Consider the following 25180-nt stretch of genomic DNA (forward strand, 5'->3'; position numbering starts at 1 on the left):
GTCACTGCCATACCGGACCACCCTCCTATCCTCTCTGTGCATTGCTGCGGAGTCCAGTCAGATGCCTTGTCGGGACCTGTGAGGAGGAAATTGGAGGAGAAAAACAGCTGACAGCCAGTAGAGTGAAGAAAACCTCCATTGTGCGAGAAAACCTCATGTCAGGAAAAGCCAAATGCAGGTAGAAACACACTGAGCAAGTAGAAGGAGAGGCAATCGACTGACACTGATCCTATCAATCTCTCCCCCCACCACCGCTGTCTCTGACTGATCCCACCCCCCAGTCAGGCAGTGGTGATGGGGGGATAGGGATGACATCATTGGCAGTGGGAGCTATAGGGATGACATCAGTGACAGTGGGCATAGGGATGACATCAGTGGCAGTTGTGATGGGGAGATAGGGATGACAACAGTTGCAGTGCTGATGGGTGGATAGGGATGACAGCAGTGGTTGTGGGGATAGGGATGACATCAGTGGCAGTGGTGGGGATAGGGATGACTTCAGTGGTGGGGATAGGGATGATATTGGTGGGGATAGGGATGAAATCAGTGGCAGTGGTGGGGATAGGGATGACATCAGTGATAATGGTGGGAATAGGGATGACATCAGAGGCAGTGGTGGTGGGGGTAGGGATGACATCAGTGAGGATAGAGATGACATCAGTGGCAGTGGTGGGTATAGGGATAAACCGTCAATGGTTGCCTTACCCATCCCCAGTTAACTTTTGTTGTTTGAATTATTTTCCCATTATGGGCATAAGTGGGGCCTTTGTCTAAGTTTTGCCTAAGGCCTCACAAAGCTTAGAGCCACCTCTGAGCAGCGGTCATGTGATCACTGACTTCTCACCTTTAGGTGGGGGGTCAGATGCAGCATTGGTGCTGCATCCACCTAGGTAAGTATAAATAGGGAAAAAAGAGCCCTACTTCTCTTTAATATCCAGAAATCCCATGGCATTCCATTTTGCCTGTTCACAACTAAGTGAACTGTCACTTGAACCTTGAAACTTGTAACTTGCAAGTGTACAGGAGCTTCTTTTGAGCTGCAAGCTTCAAATATTTTTGGCCCTATTAGACTTAAATACCCATAAAACACTCAAAAACGCCTGTACAAATGCAAAAAAAAAAACCCTGTATGTTTACTAGTATATATTTGTCAGATTGTGAAACTTTGTATGTAGAGCAGTCTACAGAGGTCAGTACCTTGTAGATCAGTGCACAGTGGTTAGTAGTTTCTAGGGCCAAGTACAGGGGTCATCAATATACAGGAATCAGTAGATTGTAGGGCAGCATACAGCAGTCAGTAGTATGAAGGGCAGTGTACAGGCAGTGTACAGGGGTTAATAGTTTGTAGGGAAGTATACAGAGGTCAGTAGCTTGTAAGGCAGTGTACAGAGGCTATCAATTTGGGTATCGCCTGCTGCCTCCCCGAAAAAAAAAAGACTCCACTCACAACGCTGGCTCCAGCTGTCTAACTTCTCTGCTGGCTTGACAGTTCTTAAATATGTAAGGGGCGGGGCCACCTGGTGACATCAAGCATGTGACTTCTTGTGACGTCATCGGCCGAGGAATGTTGGGGGCAGGGACGCATATGCGATGTCACTGGGTGGCCCTGCCCCTCACATATTTAAGAACTGTCAAGCCAGTGGAGCAGTTAGACAGTGGGAGCCAGCGTCAGGAGTGGAGCCTTTTATTTTTATTTTTCGGGTCGGCGGTGGGCATCGTGATTGTTTTATTTTTCTTCTTTTAATAAAGGACTTGGGTTGTGGGGAAGAGGCCCGTGTACACATCAACATAGGGACAAGGTGCTTTGGGGGGGCTCCCCCTGCCCCAATGCACCCCCCATGTTGAGGGACTGTGGGCTTGTATGGTTCAGGAGGGGCTCATTTGCCCCCCCCACCTCTTTCCTGACCTGCCGGGTTAAATGCTCAGATAAGGGTCTGGTATGGATTTTGGGGGGATCCTACACCATTTAAAAAAATAAAATGTGGCATGGGGAATCCACTCAAACCCCATACCAAACCCAAAGGGCTTGGTATGGATGGAGGGGGGACCCGTTTTTTTAAATTTTTTTAAATTGCTGGCAATTCTTTCTTTTACATTCAGCTGTCAGTGGGGAATTGTGCTGACAGCTGAAACATTAACGCATGGTTTTCAGTACTAAAATACAGCATGACTTTATAAAATAACTAATGCGGTATTTTAGTAGTGTTTTTTTGTGAATTTAAACTTGTTTTTTTTTAATGCTGTGGGGTATCCTACCACAAATTCGGATGCGGTAAGATACCGCTTAGTGAATTGTGCCCATTGTGTTCAGTGGCACTGAGAGCAAGAGGAGGATTCAACAAAGAGCTGGGGATTGTGGGATATGTAGTCCGGAAGTCAGAGAACTACTACTGGGAACTACAGGTTCCAGCTAGCTGAAGGAGAGGTGAATGCTGGGAGAGGATATATAGTTCGAACTCTAGAGAATGTGCTTCTTCTTGGGACTACAGGCTGAAGCTGCTAGCAGGGACCAACCTGCTGTGGAAAGTTAAGCAGTCCGCGCAGTCTGGATGGTGTGGAGAGTCTTTGGCGTGTGAGCTACGGACTGGCTAGCAGTGCATACGTCTACAGCTTCCTGTCAGCAAATCCGAGATGTGAGCCTCATCACCATCAGCTACAGCGGAATTCCGGGTTCACAGGGCGTTAAGCCGAGTGTCCCACGCTGGTTGCAGATTCTGCAGGAGCATCCAAGACATCCTGGATCCCTTGAGCCGCGGTATCATCAGAATTGGTCAGCGGGTGGAAGCCCACACTGTATACACTCTTTAATAAGAGTCACTTTATGCAGACAGCTTTTACATCTCACACCTTACAAGTTTTTGAACCTTCCCTGGAACCATCTACCCAAAATATCTACATTTGCTGGTTGCAATTGCACAGCAATCTTCTCTGAGCCCTTACTAAGCTAGCTAAAGTCCCAGGACATCCTTTCCACCAAGACTCTTATTGACACTCTTCAAATCCAGGATTTGGTGCCCATCTCGGTGCATATGTTAAAGGGGGACTCCATTTAGAATTGTTCATAGTGTAGCTCATACATTCAACCTACAGAGTGTGTTGTTTTTTTCAGGACCTATGGCATCAGGATTCTATGGGAGCAGGCTGACACCAAAATTACACCTTTTTTCAATTCTGGGATATTGATGTTCAGCTTGTTATTATTCTATGAACACAAACCTTTTGACTTCTTGTATTGTGTCATTTGTGATCCACGATGGTACTCTTGACCTCATGTTGTTTTACTTGCTATATCTACTTGTATGCTTACCAACACACCTGAGCTCCAATGAATATTTAGATATTAGGTGGCTCTGTAGGACAATCCATGTGCATAAAATCACTCCAAACAACCTATCAATACAACTAATATAGAACAATCCACATATAGATATAAAGTGCAGTCCCCTCCACCAGTACTGTGGTGTCAAAATTCCTATGTGAACTTATAACAGATAGCATAGATGCAATTCAGTTCTCCTTTAAGGAGTCACTCAGGCAGCATAACAAAAAAAGAGAGCCGCTAATAATGTAAAACCATATGACCAATAGCTGAAATTGGAACTGTGCATGCACGGTCAAGTGATCAGGTCTGACATACTGGCTGGGTGCTGCTGGGTTGGAGCTCTATATAAAATGTCAGCTTTCATTGCATTTTTGACTGCGAGGAGCGATGTTGTTCTGTTGATACTTACCTCAGATACGTGAACTTTATTTTTTGCTTCCGCTCTGTATTATCTTCTCTGGGCAACAAGTATATGGTGACTCATTATGTATGGGTTGTTAATCCAAGGGCATGCCATGTGAAAGCTGCTTTCCTCATAATTTTGATTACAGCTGTATGAGCTGGTTTGCTGTGCCTGCTTTTAATGACTAGGTGAGTTGTCAGGCACATTTGGGTACATCCAGTATACATTTACAATGTGGCTACAAACATATTATTATTATACAGTATTTATAAAGCGCCAATAGTTTGTTCAGTGCTGTACATTACAAAGGGGGACAGAACACGTGACAGAACAATACCAATACAATGCAAAACATGAGGGGATCGAAGGCCCTGCTCTTTCGAACATATGTCATATATTATTATTTTTAGACCCAGTGGTGTTTTCATTCCATCATCCCCTGGACTTCCATATCTAAATCATCGTTAAATAAGCTCCAGTGACTGGATTATACACTTTGCAACCTAGAGTACCTCATTATGTGATGCTGTCTCTGTTTTCATCAGCCCCTCATTTTGAATGTGATGATAATATTTACCTGGTATCTCCTGGGCTGAATTACATGTTTTCTTGTTTGGGATCGTTTATGGTGTAGTTGAGTCGAATATTTATAATATTTTTGTTACATGCATATAGGCAGTTATGGCCTCAATGTGTGATCCCTGGTTTACCCCAGAGGGATATAGCTTGCACCCCACTTGGGTCCCATCTTTGCCTGGTATTAGCGGTAAGGGCCAAACCAGTTACCATCTACTGGAATTGTTTCATAGCCTTTTTTTGTACTGATACTGCATGTTTTTGATTTTTTTGGTATTTTTGTATTGTTTGATATTATTCTGTATAATTCTGTTTTGTTATAGAAATTACTTTTGCCTCACTGTACTCTTGAAGAAGCAGGAAACTGCAAAACATGTCGAGATAGGTTGATTGCAAACTTACCTTCATTGTGGAACAACAACTTTCTGGTATGAGACAGCATCTAGGGTGTTGATTGTAGTACAGCCTGCTAAGGGGGGACTTTTTAACCATTTGTTGTTAATATCTTAATATTAACTATTTTTAATATTGATATACTTTGTAATAAATTTATGTGGTTTTAAACCATTCATTTGTTGTTGATGTGCCCTTGTTGGTACCAGGAAAATCCTATTGACTCTGTAGATGCTTTCTAATTTTGCCAATAGCTTTATTCACTTGAGTTAAAAATCTACTCACAAACATTCTAATATCAATGCTCATCAAAACCACAAATATGGACTGTCAGGTATAACCCTGTTCCTCAGCGAGTGAATGGCATCTCATCCGGTCTGTTCTTCCATGACTTCCGCGTGTCACTTTGGGGGGGGGGGGGGGGCCTTACTGTCACTTCCAGTTGCTGTACAGTCAGACCTTAACATGATTCATCTATCGACTTCTTCAGACGTTTGAGCCCACTGTACAACAACAACATTGAATTTTTTTGCTAAGTTAAAATATTTATTTGTACACATAGTGAATTTCCTTTTAATTCATCCTAAAGCGCAGTGCTTGTATATTGCATATTGTGTTACCTGTATGCTTACCTGTTAACCTTCAAACCAATAACATGTTTGTGAATTAAAGGAACAGCTCTGATTATGGCATAATAATGGAAAGAAAATAACCTAAAGCGGTACAATTGAGACAATTTTTATGGTGTGTACAAATTAAAGCCACTTTAAAAATTAAAAAATCATTTTAAGTGTCATATTTTATGGGCTTGATTTACTGTAGACAACTCATTTTGCTAGGAAAATTGCATATAGCAAGAGAATTTTCCCCAGAGCTTAATGAAGGAGGTGAAGCTCAGCTGACCTCCATCATCCAATCCTATGCATGCAAGAATGCTGTTTTTGTTATTTTATCCTTGCACATGATTGAATATTCTTTGCAAAGTAAAACTTTACCACATTCACTAAGTTCCATGGCCAATTCCCTTGAAAAGTGATCAGCCTATTTGCCTTTAGTAAATCAACCCCTATATGTTGCGCAGTCACTAATTAAGTAAGGTGAGAATTCGGCTCCAGATATAGATCTTAATAATGTGATTTACTTTTTGCAATCATGGGGGAAGGTCATGTTAAAAAGGAAACAGCTTGTTGATTATCTGTTCTCACTTCCCCACAGATATATTTCCCTGCAGCTGTGCCACACTCAGTGTTCAGAGTGGAAGTTCCTTGGTGGTCAGACACAGTACCAGAATGAGCAACTGGGTGGTAAACGAAGGACTTTCCATCATTGTTATTGTGAGTAAGAAAATCTATACATATCTTCTAGCACATGTAAACTAATAGCTAGTACTACAAATTTTAACACAAAATGTAAGCATACTAGCTTAATATGATGCAAGGCAGGTCTAACCATTGCTGTATATTAATTTATTTACATGAAAATTGCCATGATATAAGAAAATAGCAGCCGCTAACTCTGCTAGGGAAAGGCAAACTTTACTGCTGAAAATGATTTACTAAACAACTAGGAATAACTGTACTCAGGTACTTAATACACCTAGATTTTGTTAGGTTGAAAAAAATGCAGTGCAATAATAACTGGGGCATAAAACACATATATGTATATATTTATTTATTTCATTTCAATTCTCACTGCAAGATAGTATTTACTATAAAGCCTCATACTCATATTGTTTAACAGATGCATTTTATTGATTTTTGAAATGTATCAAACATTAAAAATTTAGATGATGAAAGGTTGGGTAACATCAAAAAATAGTTTACATTTAACATTATACTCAATTTGGGCAATTTTTCTTTGTCTATTTGTTGTTTTTGATGAGAGATTTTGACAGTGGACTGAGATGTGGGTTATAAGCCTTGCATGCTTTTTAAACAATCAGGCTTGTATGAGTTGGAAAATTCGAAGGCACATATCACATAGAAATGTTGCACAATTTAGCAATAATTAGGCACATTAAAAAATTGCATAATGGTTCACAAATGGATTAACAAAAAAACTTTTTTTTACCCTTAGTAATGCACAAATTACTGTTTCTGATCACATGTCCATTAATGTATAACTTATAACTTATTATGGGCAGCACAGTGGCTAAATGGTTAGCACTTCCACCTGGCAGTACTAGGGTCATTGGTTCAAATTCCAGCCACGGCACCACCTGCCTGGAGTTTGCATGTTCTCCCTGTGCCTGCATGGGTTTCCTCTGGATACTCCGGTTTCCTCCCACACTCCAAAGACATGCTGGTAGGTTAATTGGATCTGGTCTAAATTGGTCCTAGTATGTGTATGTATGAATGTGAGTTAGGGACCTTAGATTGTACGCCCCTTGAGGGTTAGGGACTGATGTGAATGTACAATATATATATGTAAAAGCGCTGCGTAAATTGACAGTGCTATATAAGTACCTGAAATAAATAAATTCTACTAAATATTATAACTGCTAAAGACAGTTTTGCGTGCAATTTATATAGGATGACCTTTATGTGGGTTTCATTGAATCAGCCTTATGGAGTTAACATCTGCTGAGTTTCACTGGAACAGTTATGGGCTCTGAACACTTGCCCCAAAACATTTTTGTTCCTGTACATGTCCAATAAAGACCGTTTATCTTGTATAATTGCTTTATGCATTCCCCAGCTTGTGGTTTATATTGTATTCATAATTTACATTTAAATGGAGTTGATAGTAGTATTGCCTTGAAAAATTTTAGTTCTAAAGTTTAAAATATGTCGTTACCTATTAAAGGAACATAAAATACTTCAAATTTTGGCAGTAAATCATAAAATGTACATCAATAGCATAAACAAGATAAGTGCCCCTGAACAAAAAATCATTTTCAGTGATTGTAATATTATCTTTCAGCTGGCATGGCTTGGACTGAATGGTTTCCTATTTTGGAATTTTTACGTTGTCTATGAGGAAGGCAGACGATATATCTATTCTAGAGAGATTTATGGAGTAAGTACTTTCACTTACTGTTTTCTAAAAACTGAACATTAACTTTAAATAAAGGTATTGATGTAACGCTTTATTATCAGTGATGAAATACAGAAACCCAGCTTCTACAACCCATTTTATAGTACAGTACTAATTTTTAAATCTGTACATACATTGATGTGTTTTATTTTTAATAATTATATGTTTATAAAAAGTCTAAAGATGACTGTAGAAATTCAGCTTTTACTTCTTGCCTTTTTAGTACAGTCCTGTAATTTTTAAACCTAATTTTTCTTGATAGATACTGTGTATTGCTGTGCTTTATTATCAAATATAGGTTTATAAAAAGTCTCAAGCTACATTTTGCCTTTTGACTGAGATTTTCTATATGAAATATTGATATTAAATGTATAATTTAAAGCTCAATTTAAATTTCATTTTAAACCAGCTATATAGGTAGTACTGCCTGGACCTTGAAGAAGTGGACATACCTTGAAAGCTCATCCTCAAAATTGTATGTTAGTGCAAACAAAAAAAAATTTCATGGACAGTACTCAATTGTTTCTATCACAAGTGCACTAATACAGTTACAAGCACCTCAACCAGCTATATAAATTCCAGTTGTATCAAAACAATGGGTGTTCAATGGCTTACAATTTGTTTTCTTTAAAAAACATCCACAGCTGGAGTAGAAAAGCGTGTTCCCTGTCAGCATGCCCCGAAGTGAGCTTTACTCAAAACTCACACACTCTGCTGATTTGAGAGCTGAAGCTGTAGGCTGTGATTTATGAGGGGGTGTGTTGGCTTATGCAGAGAGATCACTGCTTCTATAGAAAGAGTAGGGGTCCAACTCTGCAACGAGTCTACTCAGGCGGTGACTGCTTTTTTTTCTAGAAAACAAACTTTAAATCTTTGAACATATTCTAGGGAATTCAATAAACGTTTACTACAATTTTCTGGCAGAAATACCCTTAAAATTACCTGCTCCTGATTCCGGCAAACATCTGCACAAGACACATGCAACAAATTCAAATAGTTCTTCCACCACTTTTAGAACCTGTCGCGTTGGCTGCAACAGAGTCTGAATTCCAGTTTGTTTGTTAACCACTTGCCCTGCTGAGGGGGATGCCCCCCTTCCTGGCCAGGCTATTTTTTGCGTTATGGTGCTGCATTATTTTAACTGACAATTGTGCGGTCCTGCAACGCTGCACGCAAATTAAATTTATGTCCTTTTTTCCCCACGAATTGAGCTGGTGGTATTTGATTGCCTGTGCGTTTTTAATTTTTGAGCTATAAAAAAAAGACCAACAATTTAAAGAAAAAAACAATATTTCCAATTTTTGGCTAGTAAACATGTCCAGAATGTATTCTGCTACATGTCTTTGCTAAAAAAATATCCCAATATGTGTAAATTAAATGGTTTACGTGAAAGTGAAATTTTTTTACTAGTAGTGGCAGTGATCAGTGACTTATAGCGGGACAGCGGCGGGCATTCTGACACTGGGGGGAACTGACTTGGAGTCACTGACATTCCCAGTGACACCAATACAATGATCAGTGCTAAAAAAAAAGCACTGACACTGTACTATGGCACTGGGCAGGAAAGGGTTAACATGAGGGGCAATCGAAGGGTTAACTGTGTGCTGGGAGTGTTTTACTAGGGGGCTGTGTCAGTGTGCTTCACTGTAAGCACACTGGTTTGAATGGCTGTGCTGTGCACAGCCATCCAAAGCAATGTGCCCAAGCTAACAGGGAGTAGAACTGTTAGTAAACAAAACAGTTCTCCTCCCCGCCGGAGATCGTTAGAAATCACCAGGTGCTGGTGAGTAACCTGGGACCTGGGGTGATTGACAGCCGCGGCCACGAATTGTGGCGCGGGTAGGGCACACACATGCCCCCTATCAGGAAATGCAAAATCACGTATATATACATGATTTTGCGCACCCTTGCTGCCCTGTAGCAGTATATCTGCTACAGGGTGGATGGGAAGCGGTTAATAAACCACTGTTAAATAAAGTGATTCTAAAGGTTCATTTTTTTAAAATTACACACATACTTACCTGCTCTATGCAATGGTTTTGCACAGAGTAGCCTCGATCTTCCTCCTCTTGGGTCCACCACTGCTGCTCCTGGCTCCTTGCCCCCCCACTGAGTGCCCCTATTGCAAGCTGCTTGCTCTTCCAAGCCGCCTCTGTCCCACAGGATCCCTGTCTCCTCCTCACTGGCTGTGATTGACAGCAGTGGGAACCAATGGCTCCAGCTGCTGTCTTTACGCCAATGAGATGTGAGAGAGCCGATAGAGCCTTGGTTCTCATGCACATCGCTGGGTTGAGATCGGGCTCAGGTGAGTATATGGGAAGGGACTGCAGGGGGAGCTGTACATAGAATGCATGAAGGTTAATAACCAGCTGCCTTTAAAACCACATTAAGACCAATTGTGACCTGGCACAAAGACAAATGCCAGTGCTCAGAGTGGGGCATGTCCGTACTAGGAAGCTGTCATGAATGTGAAAGCTTCTTACACAGGACTCTATCCCTGACTCCATTTAGCCATCAGCCAGGAGATTACCAGGTTAACGCTATATGTAAACAAATGGGCTGGGATACTACTGATGCTATTACTCAAATATGGCAAGGCCCATGTTTGTGAAAAGACAAGTCAAGGCGAGGTGGGTCTGATGAGGAACTAGTCTTTATGACCTAATTGCCTGTTGAGTGGGTGGAGGAAATGAGAAGCTAGTTTTCTATCACATCCACCTTACTTTTTATTGACAGCACACTGATTTGGGTAGATTCCATAACATGGACCTGATGAGCGCACTGAGGAAGGAATGTGCAGTATAGACCAGGGGCAGACTGACAACTCATGGGGCCCCCGGGCAATAGGGGATCATGGGGCCCCTGTGTCCTTGCCCAAACTCAAAAAAGCCTATAAAAAAGGTACCAGGGGCATCTCATGGGGCCCCCTACTGACCCCGGGCCCTCGGGCAGTGCCCGAGTTTCCAAATGGTCAGTCCGCCCGATATAGACTTTCCAGCCTCAATGGTAGCCTATGACAGATTCATGTGCCTGTTACTGAGAGGTACATGAATCTGGTGTAAACACCAGCAACTTTGGTCCGAAGGACCAACAGAACCCTAAAGGGTGTCTACAACGTTCTTTGTAAACCTCCCTGATTTTGTTTGGATGCACCTACAATGTATTAGGTGATTTAAACTGAAATTTCAATTGAGCTTTAAGGAGACCATGAAATTGTCTTTCACAAAGATTTATACAGTATATATGGATAAAGCACCAGGCATCCACTGTTTGCCAAAATTGGACATCCATCATATCTTTATATTTACAAAGTTCATTCAGTAACAGAGTAGAAAGAGACATTTAATTAATGAGGTAAGGTAATGTTTCAGGCAGAAGATCAGGCTCACATCCTCTTGTATAAAGCCATCAGCTGCTTTCTTTTAAATACTAATAAATACTGGGTTCATAGTGCAAGGATGGAGCCCATGTGTACCTGCACTATTTTAGTTTTTCTCTGCAAGAGAAGGATCTGTTATGGTCATCAGTGAGGTGTCCACGATACTAGAGGTGGAAGGTGCTATTTACCATGCTGTTACAAGAGACACAAAGGGGTTGATTTACTAAAACAAGTGCAAAATCTGGTGCAGCTGTGCATGGTAGCCAATCAACTTTTAACATTCTCTTGTGCAAAGCCTTGTTCAATTAAGCTTGACAAAATAACCTGGAAGCTGATTGGTTTCTATGCATTATGCATCTAGTTTTAGTAAATCAACCCCAAAGAATAGATACTTCCTAAGTCAGTGGTTCTCAACCTTCCTAATGCTGTGACCCTTTAATACAGTTCCTCATGTTGTGGTGACCCCCACCCATAAAATTATTTACCCAGTAATTATAATTCATGAGTGTCGTTTTACCTCCAATACTGCTGCTTTCAACACAGTAGCTGTGTTTAACAGAGTAGCTGCTTTCAACACAGCAGCTGCTTTCTACACAGTAGCTGCTCTTTACACATCGAAAATATGTGTTTTCTGATGGTCTTAGGGGACCCCTGTGAAAGGGTCATTCGACCCCCAAAGGGGTCGCGACCCACAGGTTGAGAACCACTGTCCTAAATGAAAGGACATGAGTTGTGAGGTGCAAATAAGCCAGAGTTTCTGGCATTAAACAAAGGAGGAGGCACGTCATAGGGATTGTACCATTGTGGCAAATCTGGTAAGGCTGGTAATTGATTATTACAGTGAGTAATACAGTGAGCCTTTTGAATTATGGTGACTCTTTCCATATATCGTCTATTAAAGACTTTTGCCATCTTATTGAGTTTATACTTATATACTAACATAAATGTATTTTTTATCATCCTGTGCTGCAGTCAGCCCTGGCCTGGGCCAGAGCCCCAGCCGCATGCCTGAACTTTAACTGCCTGCTCATCTTGCTGCCAGTATGCCGAAACCTTCTTTCCTTTCTCCGTGGATCAAGTGTGGTAAGAATATAGTTAAAGTTAACGTAATCAAATGAGGAAAACAAATTACTCAAGTTCCCAAAAGCTAGCATAACAAATCCAATCCCATTCAATGGCTCTTGATAGCTTATTTGGTTTTAATAGAGAAATTGATAGTTTGGTGTTCTCCTTGAAGCTACTGTATTGAATGCATAGTCACAACACTTTTCATGAGACTTTTACACTGCTTTAAAAAGGCGATAGGATAAAGAAGGATTAACCCAGGTGCTCTGGGTGACACTTTCCTATCAACATACTTGTAAGTACTCAAGTCTCATTGATGAGGTTCTCATAGCTCTAAACAATTCTAAACAATCTTATCAATGAGTTTTGATGTATTAAAAACCAGGATTCTGCATATAGTTTGAAATTATTTGCCAGCATGGAGGCAACATTTTTGATCCCCTTATTTCAATATAGATTGAAAACAAGATATTTCTTTGGTACTGATTGGTGGTCAGAAATCATCTAGGCTGCCTAGACTTCTAGCTGGGGAACTGGAGTGTTTTACTCATGACAAGAATAGGGTCCTTCTTTAAATTCAAAATTAAAGAGGAATGTCTTTCAAGTTTAACTTGATCCCATAATAAATAATGCATTTCTATTTTTGGCAAAGTTTGCCTACTATAGGTTTTACCAAAAATAAGACAATAGTGTTGTGTTGTGTCGAAAGATAAATAGACTGTGTGGCACCTACAATTAGAAGAGAAAATCCAGAAGACACCGTCACGATAACAAAACACTGCCACAAGGAAACACGTTTTCCACCTGTACCCAAGATACGGTCTATGGTCAAACCAGCGGCATTCCAGTTTTTTATTTTTTTTTAAATCAGCACTAGTGGCTCAATGCTTTTATTTTTTTCAGAAAACATTGAAGGTTAAAACATTTATTTATTTATTTATCGAGTTTATATAGCGCCAAAGGGTTTGCTCAGCGCTGTACAATAGAGGGGGGACAATACATGAAACAGAACAGTAGCATCAAACAGTACACAAGGGGTAAGAGGGCCCTACTCTTTCGAGCTTACAATCTAGGAGGGAGGGGGTAGAGGCACAGGAGGAAACGGCTGTGGGGGATGGAGTGGTAGGAGGAGGGAAGGGCAGCGGCTGTTAGGTGAGGGTGGGGTAGGCTTCCCTGAAGAGGTGGGTTTTCAGGGAGCGCCTGAAGGTGAGGAGGGAAGGTGACAGTCTGATGGATTGGGGTAGTGAGTTCCAGAGGATGGGGGAGGACCTGGAGAAGTCTTGCAGTCGTGCGTGGGAGGAGGAGACCAGGGAGCAAGATAGAAGGAGGTCCTGTGAAGAGCGAAGGGTACGGGTAGGGTGGTACCTGGGAATCAGGTCGGTGAGGTAGTTAGGGGCAGTGTTGTGAATGGCCTTATAGGTCAGGGTGAGCAATTTGAATTTAATGCGTTGGGCAATGGGGAGCCAGTGGAGGGAGAGGCAGAGGGGGGTGGCAGAGGTGGAGCGGCTGGTGAGGTGGATGAGTCTGGCCGCTGAGTTCAGGATGGTCTGAAGCGGGGAGAGCCTGCACTGGGGTAGGCCGGTGAGGAGGGAGTTGCAGTAGTCCAGGCGTGAGATAATCAGGGAGTGTACTAGTAGTTTAGTGGTGTCTGGGGTAAGGAAGGAGCGTATCTTGGAGATGTTCCGGAGGTGGAGCCTGCATGTGTTTGTGAGAGATTTGATATGAGGTTGAAAGGAAAGGTTTGAGTCCAGAATGACGCCAAGGACCTTGGCTTGCTGGGCGGGATTGATGGTGGTGTTGTTGGTAGTGATGGAAAGGATGAGGGGGGGGCCGCGGGCTGGGGGGAAGATGAGAAGCTCGGTTTTGGAGAGGTTGAGTTTGAGGAAATGGAGCGACATCCAGTCAGAGATGTCGTTTAGGAGGTGAGTGATGCGGACGGAGAATGTGGGGGTGAGGTGAGGGGTGGATAGGTAGATTTGAGTATCATCAGCATAGAGGTGGTAATTGAAGCCGTGGGAGTGTATGAGTTTGCCAAGGGAGGAGGTGTAGATGGAGAAGAGAAGGGGTCCAAGGACAGAGCCCTGGGGGACCCCAACAGAGAGGGGGAGTGAGGAGGAGGTGGCACCGTTGTAGGAAACGCTGAAGGAGCGTTGGGATAGATAGGACGAGAACCAGGAGAGAGCGGTGTCTCTGATGCCAAGGGAGAGTAGTTTATTAAGGAGGAGGGGGTGGTCGACTGTGTCAAAGGCCGCGGAGAGGTCTAGGAGGAGGAGGACAGAGTAGTCGCCTTTGGCTTTGGCGGTTAGTAGATCGTTGGTGATTTTGAGGAGGGCAGTTTCGGTGGAGTGAAGGGGACGGAAGCCGGACTGTAGTGGGTCAAGGAGGTTGCTGTCAGTCAGGTGGGCGCTTAGGCGATCGAAGACCAAGCGCTCAAGGAGCTTGGAAGTGAGTGGCAGCAGGGAAATTGGTCTGAGGTTGTTGAGGTCAGTGGGGTCCAGGGAGGGCTTTTTGAGTATGGAGGTGATGTGTGCATGTGTTAGGGGGGAGGGGAAGACGCCAGTAGAGAGGGAGAGATTAAAGATGTGGGTAAGGGAGCGGATGAGGGAAGAGGGGGGTGACCGGAGGAGTTGAGAGGGGATAGGGTCCAGGGGGCAGGTAGTGAGGCGGGCTTCTGAGAAGACTCTGCTGACTTCTTCAGTGGTAGTAGGGCTGAAGGAGTGCAGTGATGGGGGGGTTACGGTAGGCAGGGCCTTGGGTGTGGTGGGGGGCAGTGCCGTTGCGAGGTCAGAGGAGGGGAGAGATGAGGGGGTGATGGAAGGGGGGAGGCTAGATGGGGAGGTAGATTGCAAGTTGACTATGTCCTTGCGGATTGCGTCAATCTTGTTGTGGAGATGAGTGGCAATCTCGTGGGCGGTAAGTGAGGTACTGAGTGGAGGAGGGGGGGGGAGAGAGCAGGGAGTTGAAGGTGGAGAAGAGTCGGCGAGGGCAGGTGGAGAGGGTGTTAATCAGGTTAACAAAGTAGGCCTGCTTGGCAGCGTGGAGGGAGGAGGTGTAGGTGAGGAAGGCAGATTTGTAGAGGGAGAATGCATGAGGGGACCTGGTTTTGCACCATAGTCTCTCCAGTGCACGACTGCGACGTTTGAGGCATTTAGTGTGGTCGTTCTGCCATGGTTGGAGCGGTCTGGGTTTGATGTTGCGTGTGGTTAGGGGTGCTAGAGAGTCTAGGGTAGCTGATAGTGAGTTGTTGTACGTGGAGGTGGCTAGGTCAGGACATGACAGTGGAAGGATGCTGTCGTGTAAGCGGTCGGCAGCCAAGTGGAGGGGGGCCGGGTGCAGGTTGCGGAGGTTGCGGCTGGTGATGGTTTGGCGCACTGGGGGGGGGGGGAGTTAGGGGAAGGGGAGGTGGAGAACGTGAGGAGGTGGTGGTCGGAGAGAGGGAAGGGGGTGTTAGTGAAGTGGTTGAGGGTACAGAGGTGGGAGAAGACGAGGTCCAGGGTGTTCCCATTGATGTGGGTGGAGGATTGAGTGTATTGTGTGAGTGTGAAGGAGGAGGTTAGGTGGAGGAGTTGGGAGGTAGCTGGGGTGTTGTCATTGATGGGGATGTTGAAGTCCCCGAGGATGATGGTCGGTAGCTCAGAGGAGAGGAAGAAGGGAAGCCAGGCGGCGAAGTCATCCAGGAAGCGGGCTATGGATCCGGGGGGCCTGTAGATCACTGCGATCCTTAGGGGGGTGGGTGAGAAGAGCCGGATGCAGTGAGCCTCGAAGGAGGAGAAGGTTAGGGAGGACCTGGAAGGTGCTCAGCGGTGATAGGAGCAGGCCGACACCACCACCTTTGTGACCGCTCAGTCTTGGTGAATGGGACCAGACGAGACCTCCATGGGAGAGTGCCGCAGGGGAGGTAGTGTCAGTGGCCTGTACCCAGGTTTCGGTGATGGCTAGGAGGTTGAGGGAGCGGGAGATAAAGAGGTCATGGATGGCAGTTAGTTTGTTGCAAACCGAACGGGCATTCAGAAGTGCAACCGAGAGAGGGGGGATGGATGCGGGGAGGAGGTGCACAGGTATGAGGTTGAGGGGGTTGCGGCGGCTGGCGGGGGCAGGGGGGTCCCTGGAGGGGGGGAGAGGTGGTGAGGGGCCAGGGTTCGGGGAGATGTCCACAGCGGATAGGAGAAGGAGAAGGGTGAGGAGGGTGGCATGGGAATGGGAGGTGTAGGAGCGTGTGGGTCTGGTAGTGGTGGCACGTGGGTCGACCGGGGAGTGGAGTACCAGGAGGAGGTGGTGAGTGCCGTAGTGGGGAGAGGGCAGAAGTGAAGGGGCAATGTAGAGCTGTTTTGGGGGGGTGGGCGGGTAGAGGGAGGCGATTTTTGGGATGGAGGAGAGGAAGACGAGGAGGAGAAGTGCAGGTGGCATGCTGGGGTGAGTGCAGTGCTGTTCGGGTCGGGGGAGGTGAAGGGATACGGGTCAGGGCGAGGTGATGTGGAGAGTCTGTATCACCGTGGAGGAGTCCACTAGAGTCCTTCTGTAGCTGCAATCTGTGAGTGCAGTATGCTGGCGTCCGAGGGGTCTTCAGTGGGTCCGGTGGATCGGCGAGTGGAGGGGTCGTAGGGTGCGATGTCTGGGGGTGTTGGTAGGCACAGCGTCTGGTGATGTTGGCGGCTCGGTGGCTGGAGATTCGCTGGGTGGTCCGGGAGATTCGCTGGGTGACGTCTTGCTTCGCTGGGTGGTCCGGGTGTTGGGTGTCCAGAGGTGGTAGCTGGGTGCCCGGTAGCTGGGTGCTGGGTGTCCAGGGGTGGTAGCTGGGTGCCCGGTAGCTGGGTGCTGGGTGTCCAGGGGTGGTAGCTGGGTGCCCGGTAGCTGGGTGTCCAGGGGTGGTAGCTGGGTGCCCGGTAGCTGGGTGGTAGCTGGGTGCCCGATAGCTGGGTGGTGGGTGTCCAGGGGCGGTAGCTGGGTGCCCGGTAGCTGGGTGCAGGGTGACCAGGGGTGGGCCCAGAACCGATGTATGGGTTGGGCAGCGGAGCAGCGATCAGTGGGCCTGAGCTGATTCCTGGTGGTCAGGGATGGACACAGGGCTAGTGGGGAGGGCCCTGCGAAGGCTGGCAGGTCTGTGGGGATCGGTGGTGGCAGCTTACCCGTTCTGGTGGTGCTGCCGTGCAGGTATCCTGGGGTGGTCCTGGGCTGCTGTCAGCTTGGTGGTCCTTGCTTGCTGTTCCTGGTGGTCCAGGGTAGTCAATGAGGACCCAGGGCTGATGGGGAGGGCCCTGGGCAGGCAGGCAGGTCGGTGGTACCCGGTGATCAGAGCGGAGACGGTCCGGGCGGATGTCCGGCGATGCGGTCCGGTCGCGGCAAAAATTGAGGCCCCGGCTTCAGGTGCGCGGGTAGGCCGCGATTCCCGGAGCTCCGGGAAAAGGTCCAGAAGCTTACCCTGGTGGTCGGGCTGGGCCGGGAGTGTCTTAGGGGCCCCGCTGGGGTCCGCTGCGGGCCGGATGGCAGCGGATTGGGGCTAGGAGCGCAGGAGCTCCTAACACATGTCTGCTCCCGCCGCCATCTTGGACAAAAAAAAAAAAAAAATTTAAAACAATTAAAAGCCTCACAAATTCTTGCCTTTGCACCTGCCAAACGAAATGGTTGTTGCAATGCAGAATAGAGTTTCGGGCATAAGTCAACAATAAAATCTCATGTATATTTAACTTCCAGAGAACTTTTATAGGAAACCTTCTTATAGGGAATCTTTTATCCTTAAAAAAAGCAATGATGTACAAAGTGTGCCAACCGTTACATTTTAGTTTTCTTTTGGTCAAATCAGCTAAAATATTATTTTTGGTTGGTAGTTTTTTTTTTTACAGTGCATTATCCTTCTCATTTATTGTGCCATGTTGGTGTTTTGTTATATACATATTCTTTGTAGTAGAAAGACTGTAGGGGTCAAAAGAAATTATCTCTTTGTTTCATGGTTTATGAAGTGATTTTCTTTACCTGCAGTGTTGTGGAAGAAGTATACGAAGACAGCTGGATAGGAATCTTACTTTTCACAAAATGGTGGCATGGATGATTGCCCTGCATACAAGTTAGTAACATTACATTCTTCATATAATGCAGTGTTTGAGAGATTTTTTTTCTCTACGTTACCTGTTGTATACAATCAAAACTTGCTGATTCTTCATAATTAAAGTGTTACTAAACCCACAACAGTAAAATCAGTCTGTACATGCAGTAAATCATGATTGTTATATTCACTGTGGAACCTAAGGGGTTACTCCTCTGCATTTTGCAAAAAGACTGTTTGATCCTGTTTTCTCTAGTCCTCCTCTTGTTCAAATGTCCACCTGATAAGACAGACTGAACCCATAGCCACATGCACATGCTCAGTTTAGTGTGTATTGCTAGAGAGGTTTTTTTATTTTCTTGGAAGAGTGCATGTGATCAGCACAGAGCCAATCAGCACTGTCCAGACAGAGGATCAGGGGTTTTGCATCTTCCTAGAACAGAAAGAAAACTCCTCCTACAAGCTTTAACCAGTGCTCTGCGGAAGTCACAAAACTGCTCTATCTGCTGATGAGAAAAGGTATTTAGCAGTTTATATTTACTAAAATAATTGCATTTCCATGTTGTGTGTACTGTGGGAGACCAGATATAGTGAATGTAGGGTCCTGGGTTTAGTAACACTTTAAGATAACACAGTAGCTAAATGGTTAGCACTTCCACCTGGCAGTACTAGGGTCGTTGGTTTGAATCTGAACCACGACACCACCTGCCTGGAGTTTACATGTTCTCCCTGTGCCTACGTGGGTTTCCTCCGACACTCCAAAGGCATGCTGGTAAGTTAATTGGATCCTGTCTAAATTGGCCCTAATATGTGTATGTATGAATGTAAGTTAGGGACCTTAGATTGTACACCCCTTGAGGGTTAGGGACTGATGTAAATCCGGACGTCCGGCGAGACGGACGTGTCTCGGCGAGCTCCTGCTCCCCCGGCCCCAATCCGCTGCCATCTGGGCGGCAGCGGACCCTGACGGGGGCCCCACGACCCTCCGGTCCCTGTTCGCCAGCCAGGGAAGGCCACTGGACCTTTCTCCCGGAGCTCCGGGACTTGCGGCCTACCCGGCACCTGAAGCCGCGGCCTCGATTTCTGGCGCGGCCGACCAGGATCGCCGGACATCAGCCCGGACTACTGCCACTCCGCTCCTCGGTCCCCGCCGATCAGGGGATCACCCCTGCGCCCCTACCGCTGCCATCAGGGCCCATCCGGGCCCCTGTGTCTGCTGCCGAGGTCCCCACCAACACCCACAGTCACTCCGTCCCTCCAGCGGAGCTCCGGCGGTTCGCAGCAGCCTGAGGCCTACCGCGGCACCCGAAGCCGCGGTGTTTCCTGCCAGCCGTGGCTGGAATCGCGGCGGGAATTGCGGCCGCGGCGGGACGCCTCCGCTGCTCCGGGAAGCTACCACCACCACCAACGGTCCTGCTAACCCAGGAGGGATCCACCGACGCTCCAGGACACCAGGTACTTCACCAGGGGCGCCCACTACCCACCAGGGAGCCCAACCACCATCACACCGCCAGCCTCCAGGGACTCACTCACTCAGGGATCCCACCATCCACCTGAAACCCCAAACCACCAGGGACCCTAAGCCACTATCCCTCCAGGGATCGCTACTACCCCACCAGGGATAGCACGGCCACCATCCCACCGGGGATCCCCTGCCCACCACCCCACCTGGGATTACCAGCCAGCCACCACACCAGGGAACGCTCGCCCAGCACCCTGATTTCCGGCACGCTATTCCCTCTGGCGACGCCCCGGCGACTAATGGCCCACCACGACCCTTGAAGCTGCGGTCTCTCCTACCGGCCGCAACAGATCACGGTTGAGCACAAACCACGCAGGGCCGACGATCGCTACCGCAACGCCCCGCTCGACTCTGATGACGATCCTTCAACACCTTCAGCGCCTCACGACGCCGAGCCCTCAGCACCCGACGCCTGGCCTCAACAACCCCAGTCACCGAGCCGCCAGCATCACCAGTCGCCGTGCCTACCATCACCCCCAGCCATCGCACCCTACGACCCCTCCACTAGCCGAACCACCGTACCCACTGAAGACATGCCACAGCACCCATGGTCGCTAGCTTACTGCACCCACAGACTGCTGCCAACCAGCTGCCGCCCTCCACCCTCACTCTACCCCTACAGAAGGACTCAAATGACTCTCCCATGGTAACACAGATTCCCCACACACCTTGCCCTGACCTGTATCCCTTCACCTCCCCTGACCCAACTGTCACCGCACCCACCCCAACATGCCTCCTGCACTCCTCCTCCTCATCTTCCTCTCCACCATCCCAAAAATCGCCTCCCTCTACCCGCCTACCCCCCCAAAACAGCTCTACATTGCCCCTTCACTACTCCCCTCTCCCCACTACGGCACTCACCACCTCCTCCTGCTACTCCACTCCCCCGTCGACCCACGTGCCACCACTATCAGACCCACACGCTCCTACACTTCCCATTCCCATGCCACCTTCCTCACCCTTCTCCTTCTCCTATCTGCTGGGGACATCTCCCCGAACCCTGGCCCCTCGCCACCTCACCCCTCCTCTAGGGACCCCCCTGCTCCCGCCAGCTGCCGTAACCCCCTCAACCTCATATCTGTGCCCCTTCTCCCCGCATCCATCCCCCCTCTCTCGGTTGCACTCCTGAACGCCCGCTCGGTCTGCAACAAACTTACTGCCATCCATGACCTCTTTATCTCCCGCTCCCCTAACCTCCTAGCCATCACCGAAACCTGGGTACAGGCCACTGACTCCACCTCCCCTGCGGCACTCTCCTATGGAGGTCTCGTCTGGTCCCATTCACCAAGACTGAGCGGTCACAAAGGTGGTGGGGTCGGCCTGCTCCTATCACCGCTGAGCACCTTCCAGGTCCTCCCTAATCCTCCCTCCCTAACTTTCTCCTCCTTCGAGGCTCACTGCATCCGGCTCTTCTCACCCACCCCCCTAAGGATCGCAGTGATCTACAGGCCTCCCGGATCCATACCCCGCTTCCTGGATGACTTCGCTGCCTGGCTTCCCTTCTTCCTCTCCTCTGAGCTACCAACCATCATCCTCGGGGACTTCAATATCCCCATCAATGACAACAGCCCGGCTACTTCCCAATTCCTCCACCTAACCTCCTCCTTCGCGCTCACACAGCACACGCAATCCTCCACCCACATCATTGGGAACACCCTGGACCTCGTCTTCTCCCACCTCTGTACCCTCAACCAGTTCTCTAACACCCCCTTCCCTCTCTCCGACCACCACCTCCTCACGTTCTCCATCTCCCCTTCCCCTAACTCCCCCCCCCCAGAGCGCCAAACCATCACCGCAACCTTCGCAACCTGAACCCGGCCCCCCTCCACTCAGCTGCCGACCGCCTACACGACAGAATCCTTCCACTGTCTTGTCCTGACCTAGCCACTAACACGTACAACGACTCACTATCAGCTACCCTAGACTCTCTGGCACCCCTAACCACACGCTACATCAAACCCAGACCGCTCCAACCATGGCAGAACGACCACACTAAATGCCTCAAACGTCGCAGTCGTGCGCTGGAGAGACTATGGCGCAAAACCAGGTCCCCCCGTTCATTCTCCCTCTACAAATCTGCCTTCCTCACTTACACCTCCTCCCTCCACGCCGCCAAGCAGGCTTACTTCGTAAACCTGATTAACACCCTCTCCTCCTGCCCTCGCCGACTCTTCTCCACCTTCAACTCCCTGCTCTCTCCCCCCCCTCCTCCACTCAGTACCTCACTCACCGCCCACGAGATTGCCACTCATTTCCACAATAAAATTGATGCTATCCGTCAGGACATAGTCAACTCGCAATCTACCTCCCCACCTAGCCTCCCCCCCCCTATCTCCCCCTCATCTCTTCCCTCCTCTGACCTCGCAACCGCACTGCCCCCCTCCACACCCAAGACCCCGCTTACCGTAACCCCACCAGCTCTGCACTCCTTCAGCCCCGCTACCACTGAGGAAGTCACCAGGGTCTTCTCTGAAGCCCGCCTCACTACCTGCCCCCTAGACCCTATCCCCTCTCGACTCCTCCAGTCACCCCCCTCTTCCCTCATCTGCTCCCTCACCCACATCTTCAATCTCTCCCTCTCTACCGGCGTATTCCCCTCCCCCCTAAAGCATGCGCACATCACCCCCATACTCAAAAAGCCCTCCCTGGACCCCTATGACCCAAACAACCTCAGACCCATCTCCCTGCTGCCACTCACTTCCAAACTCCTGGAGCGCTTAGTCTACAACCGCCTAAGCGCCCACCTAACTGACAACAACCTCCTTGATCCACTACAGTCCGGCTTCCGTCCCCTACACTCCACCGAAACCGCCCTCCTCAAAATCACCAACGACCTACTTACCGCCAAAGCCAAAGGCGACTACTCTGTCCTCCTCCTCCTGGACCTCTCCGCGGCCTTCGACACAGTTGACCACCCCCTCCTCCTTAATAAACTATTCTCCCTTGGCGTCAGAGACACCGCTCTCTCCTGGTTCTCCTCTTACCTATCCCGACGCTCCTTCAGCGTTTCCTACAATGGTGCCACCTCCCCTTCCCTCCCCCTCTCTGTTGGGGTCCCCCAGGGCTCTGTCCTTGGACCCCTTCTCTTCTCCATCTACACCTCCTCCCTTGGCAAACTCATACACTCCCACGGCTTCAACTACCATCTCTATGCTGATGACACTCAAATTTACCTCTCCACCCCTCACCTCACCTCCACTTTCTCCGCCCGCATCACTCACCTCCTAAACGACATCTCTGACTGGATGTCGCTCCATTTCCTCAAACTCAACCTCTCCAAAACCGAGCTTCTCGTCTTCCCTCCTGCCCGCCCCCCCCCCCCATCCTATCCATCACTACTAACATCACCACCATCAATCCCGCCCCGCAAGCCAAAGTCCTTGGGGTCATTCTGGACTCTAACCTCTCCTTCCAACCTCATGTCAAATCACTGACAAACACATGCAGGCTCCACCTCCGCAATATCGCCAAAATACGCACCTTCCTTACCCCAGACACCGCTAAACTACTTGTGCACTCCCTGATTATCTCACGCCTTGACTACTGCAACTCCCTCCTCACCGGCCTACCCCAGTGCAAACTCTCCCCGCTTCAGACCATCCTGAACTCAGCTGCCAGACTCATCCACCTCACCAGCCGCTCCACCTCTGCCACCCCCCTCTGCCTCTCCCTCCACTGGCTCCCTATCGCCCAACGCATCAAATTCAAACTACTCACTCTGACCTACAAAGCCATTCACAACACTGCCCCTAACTACCTCACCGACCTGATTCCCAAGTACCACCCTACCCGTACCCTTCGCTCTTCACAGGACCTCCTTCTATCTTGCTCCCTGGTCTCCTCCTCACACGCACGTCTGCAAGACTTCTCCAGGTCCTCCCCCATCCTCTGGAACTCACTACCCCAATCCATCAGACTGTCACCTTCCCTCCTCACCTTCAGGCGCTCCCTGAAAACCCACCTCTTCAGGGAAGCCTACCCCACCCTCACCTAACTGCTGCTCTCCTTCATTCCTCCTACCACTCCATCCCCCACAGCCACTTCCTCCTGTACCACTACCCCCTCCCTCCCAGATTGTAAGCTCGAAAGAGTAGGGCCCTCTTACCCCTCGTGTGCTGTTCGTAGCTGCTGTAATGTTTCATGTATTGTCCCCCCCTCTATTGTACAGCGCTGAGCAAACCCTTTGGCGCTATATAAACTCAATGTAATGTAATGTAATGTAATGATGTGAATGTACAATATATATGTAAAGTGCTGCATAAATTGACGGCACTATTTAAGTACCTGAAATAAATAAATAAAGCAGATCCCTTCTGCAGTATTCAGGGTAACTGAGCCTAAACTGATAGTGAATTTTTTACATGCCAATTAGTGAATGGACAGGATAAACATGCATGGGACATATATCTATAGTAAAAGAAAGTTACAAAAAAAAAAAGGGAAGGCTTGAAGGACCACTTTTTATACCCTCAGTCTTCTGTTTCTGTGTTTCTAATTTATCTGTGTTTATACTTTAAGTTTGCCATTACATTCTATTATTATGAAAGAATGAAATCAGAATTTTTTCTTTTATACACCAGCTGTAAAATAATTATTTAACTTGTCTGAGACTCATTTGTAGACATTTGGAGCAGCTAATGTTGAGGAATAAACTCACAAATGATGCAAAAAATAAAAAAGGAACAATAATTTAAAACTGTAATTTGAAAACTTTAGTATAATTTAGAAGTAGTGTGATATAATTATAAATTCCCCTTTTTAAGAGGAAGTTTGGTGTTTCTTAGTTTTTTGAATATACAGTGTGTACAGTATGAGAAAGATATCATTTTCAGGAAAATAATATCATGGTTGTGTATTTTCAAAAAAACTTGTGTCTACTGCTTACTTTGCAAATACTATATATACTGTATATATATATATATATATATATATATATATATATATTAGACAAGAGAAAGTATGTGAACCCTTTGGAACAGTATGTTATCACCTTGGATTTAACTGTTTTTAGGTCTCCATTTTTAGACAAATGTATACCTGCCTTCAGATGGATGCCTAAACACTTTGAGATTGCTTTGCATCCTTTTCCAGCCTTATGCAGGTCAACTACTCTTGATCATATGCCTTCAGAGAGCTCTTTTTTGCACATGGCTCACATCAGCTGATGCTTCAATGTTTGATTGTCTTTTATCAATCAAGCTGTAAACCACACCTCCAAAGTCATTGCATTACTTAGACCCCAGGTGTGCAAATTACTGAATCCAATTAGATTTAGTAATTAGTCTATGGGTTCACTTACTTTTTTCTCCAGCAGTGTGAATGTTTAATGGGTGTGTTCAATAAAGACACGAGAAATTAGAATTTTTTGTGTTATCAGCTTAATCACATTGGGGGTTATTTACTAAAACTGGAGAACGCAAAATCTGGTGCACCTCTGCATAGAA

At 47.2% G+C, this 25180-nt stretch overlaps 1 protein-coding gene across 1 annotated transcript in view; it reads left to right on the forward strand.

Annotated features, from left to right (window-relative positions):
• The first annotated feature begins 5914 nt into the window (after window positions 1-5914).
• The window catches only part of CYBB (cytochrome b-245 beta chain), a 58252-nt gene continuing 38986 nt past the window's right edge, over window positions 5915-25180 (forward strand). The window contains exons 1-4 of the mRNA XM_089653022.1: window positions 5915-6028; window positions 7617-7712; window positions 12082-12192; window positions 18151-18235. Coding sequence (XP_089509148.1) covers window positions 5984-6028; window positions 7617-7712; window positions 12082-12192; window positions 18151-18235 — 337 coding nt within the window. The 5' untranslated portion in view covers window positions 5915-5983. The remainder of the gene's footprint in view (window positions 6029-7616; window positions 7713-12081; window positions 12193-18150; window positions 18236-25180) is intronic.

Source organism: Staurois parvus, unplaced genomic scaffold, assembly GCF_062004578.1.
Source record: "Staurois parvus isolate SC_StPar_1 unplaced genomic scaffold, SC_StPar_1.0 ptg000696l, whole genome shotgun sequence".
NCBI classification, from domain to species: domain Eukaryota; kingdom Metazoa; phylum Chordata; class Amphibia; order Anura; family Ranidae; genus Staurois; species Staurois parvus.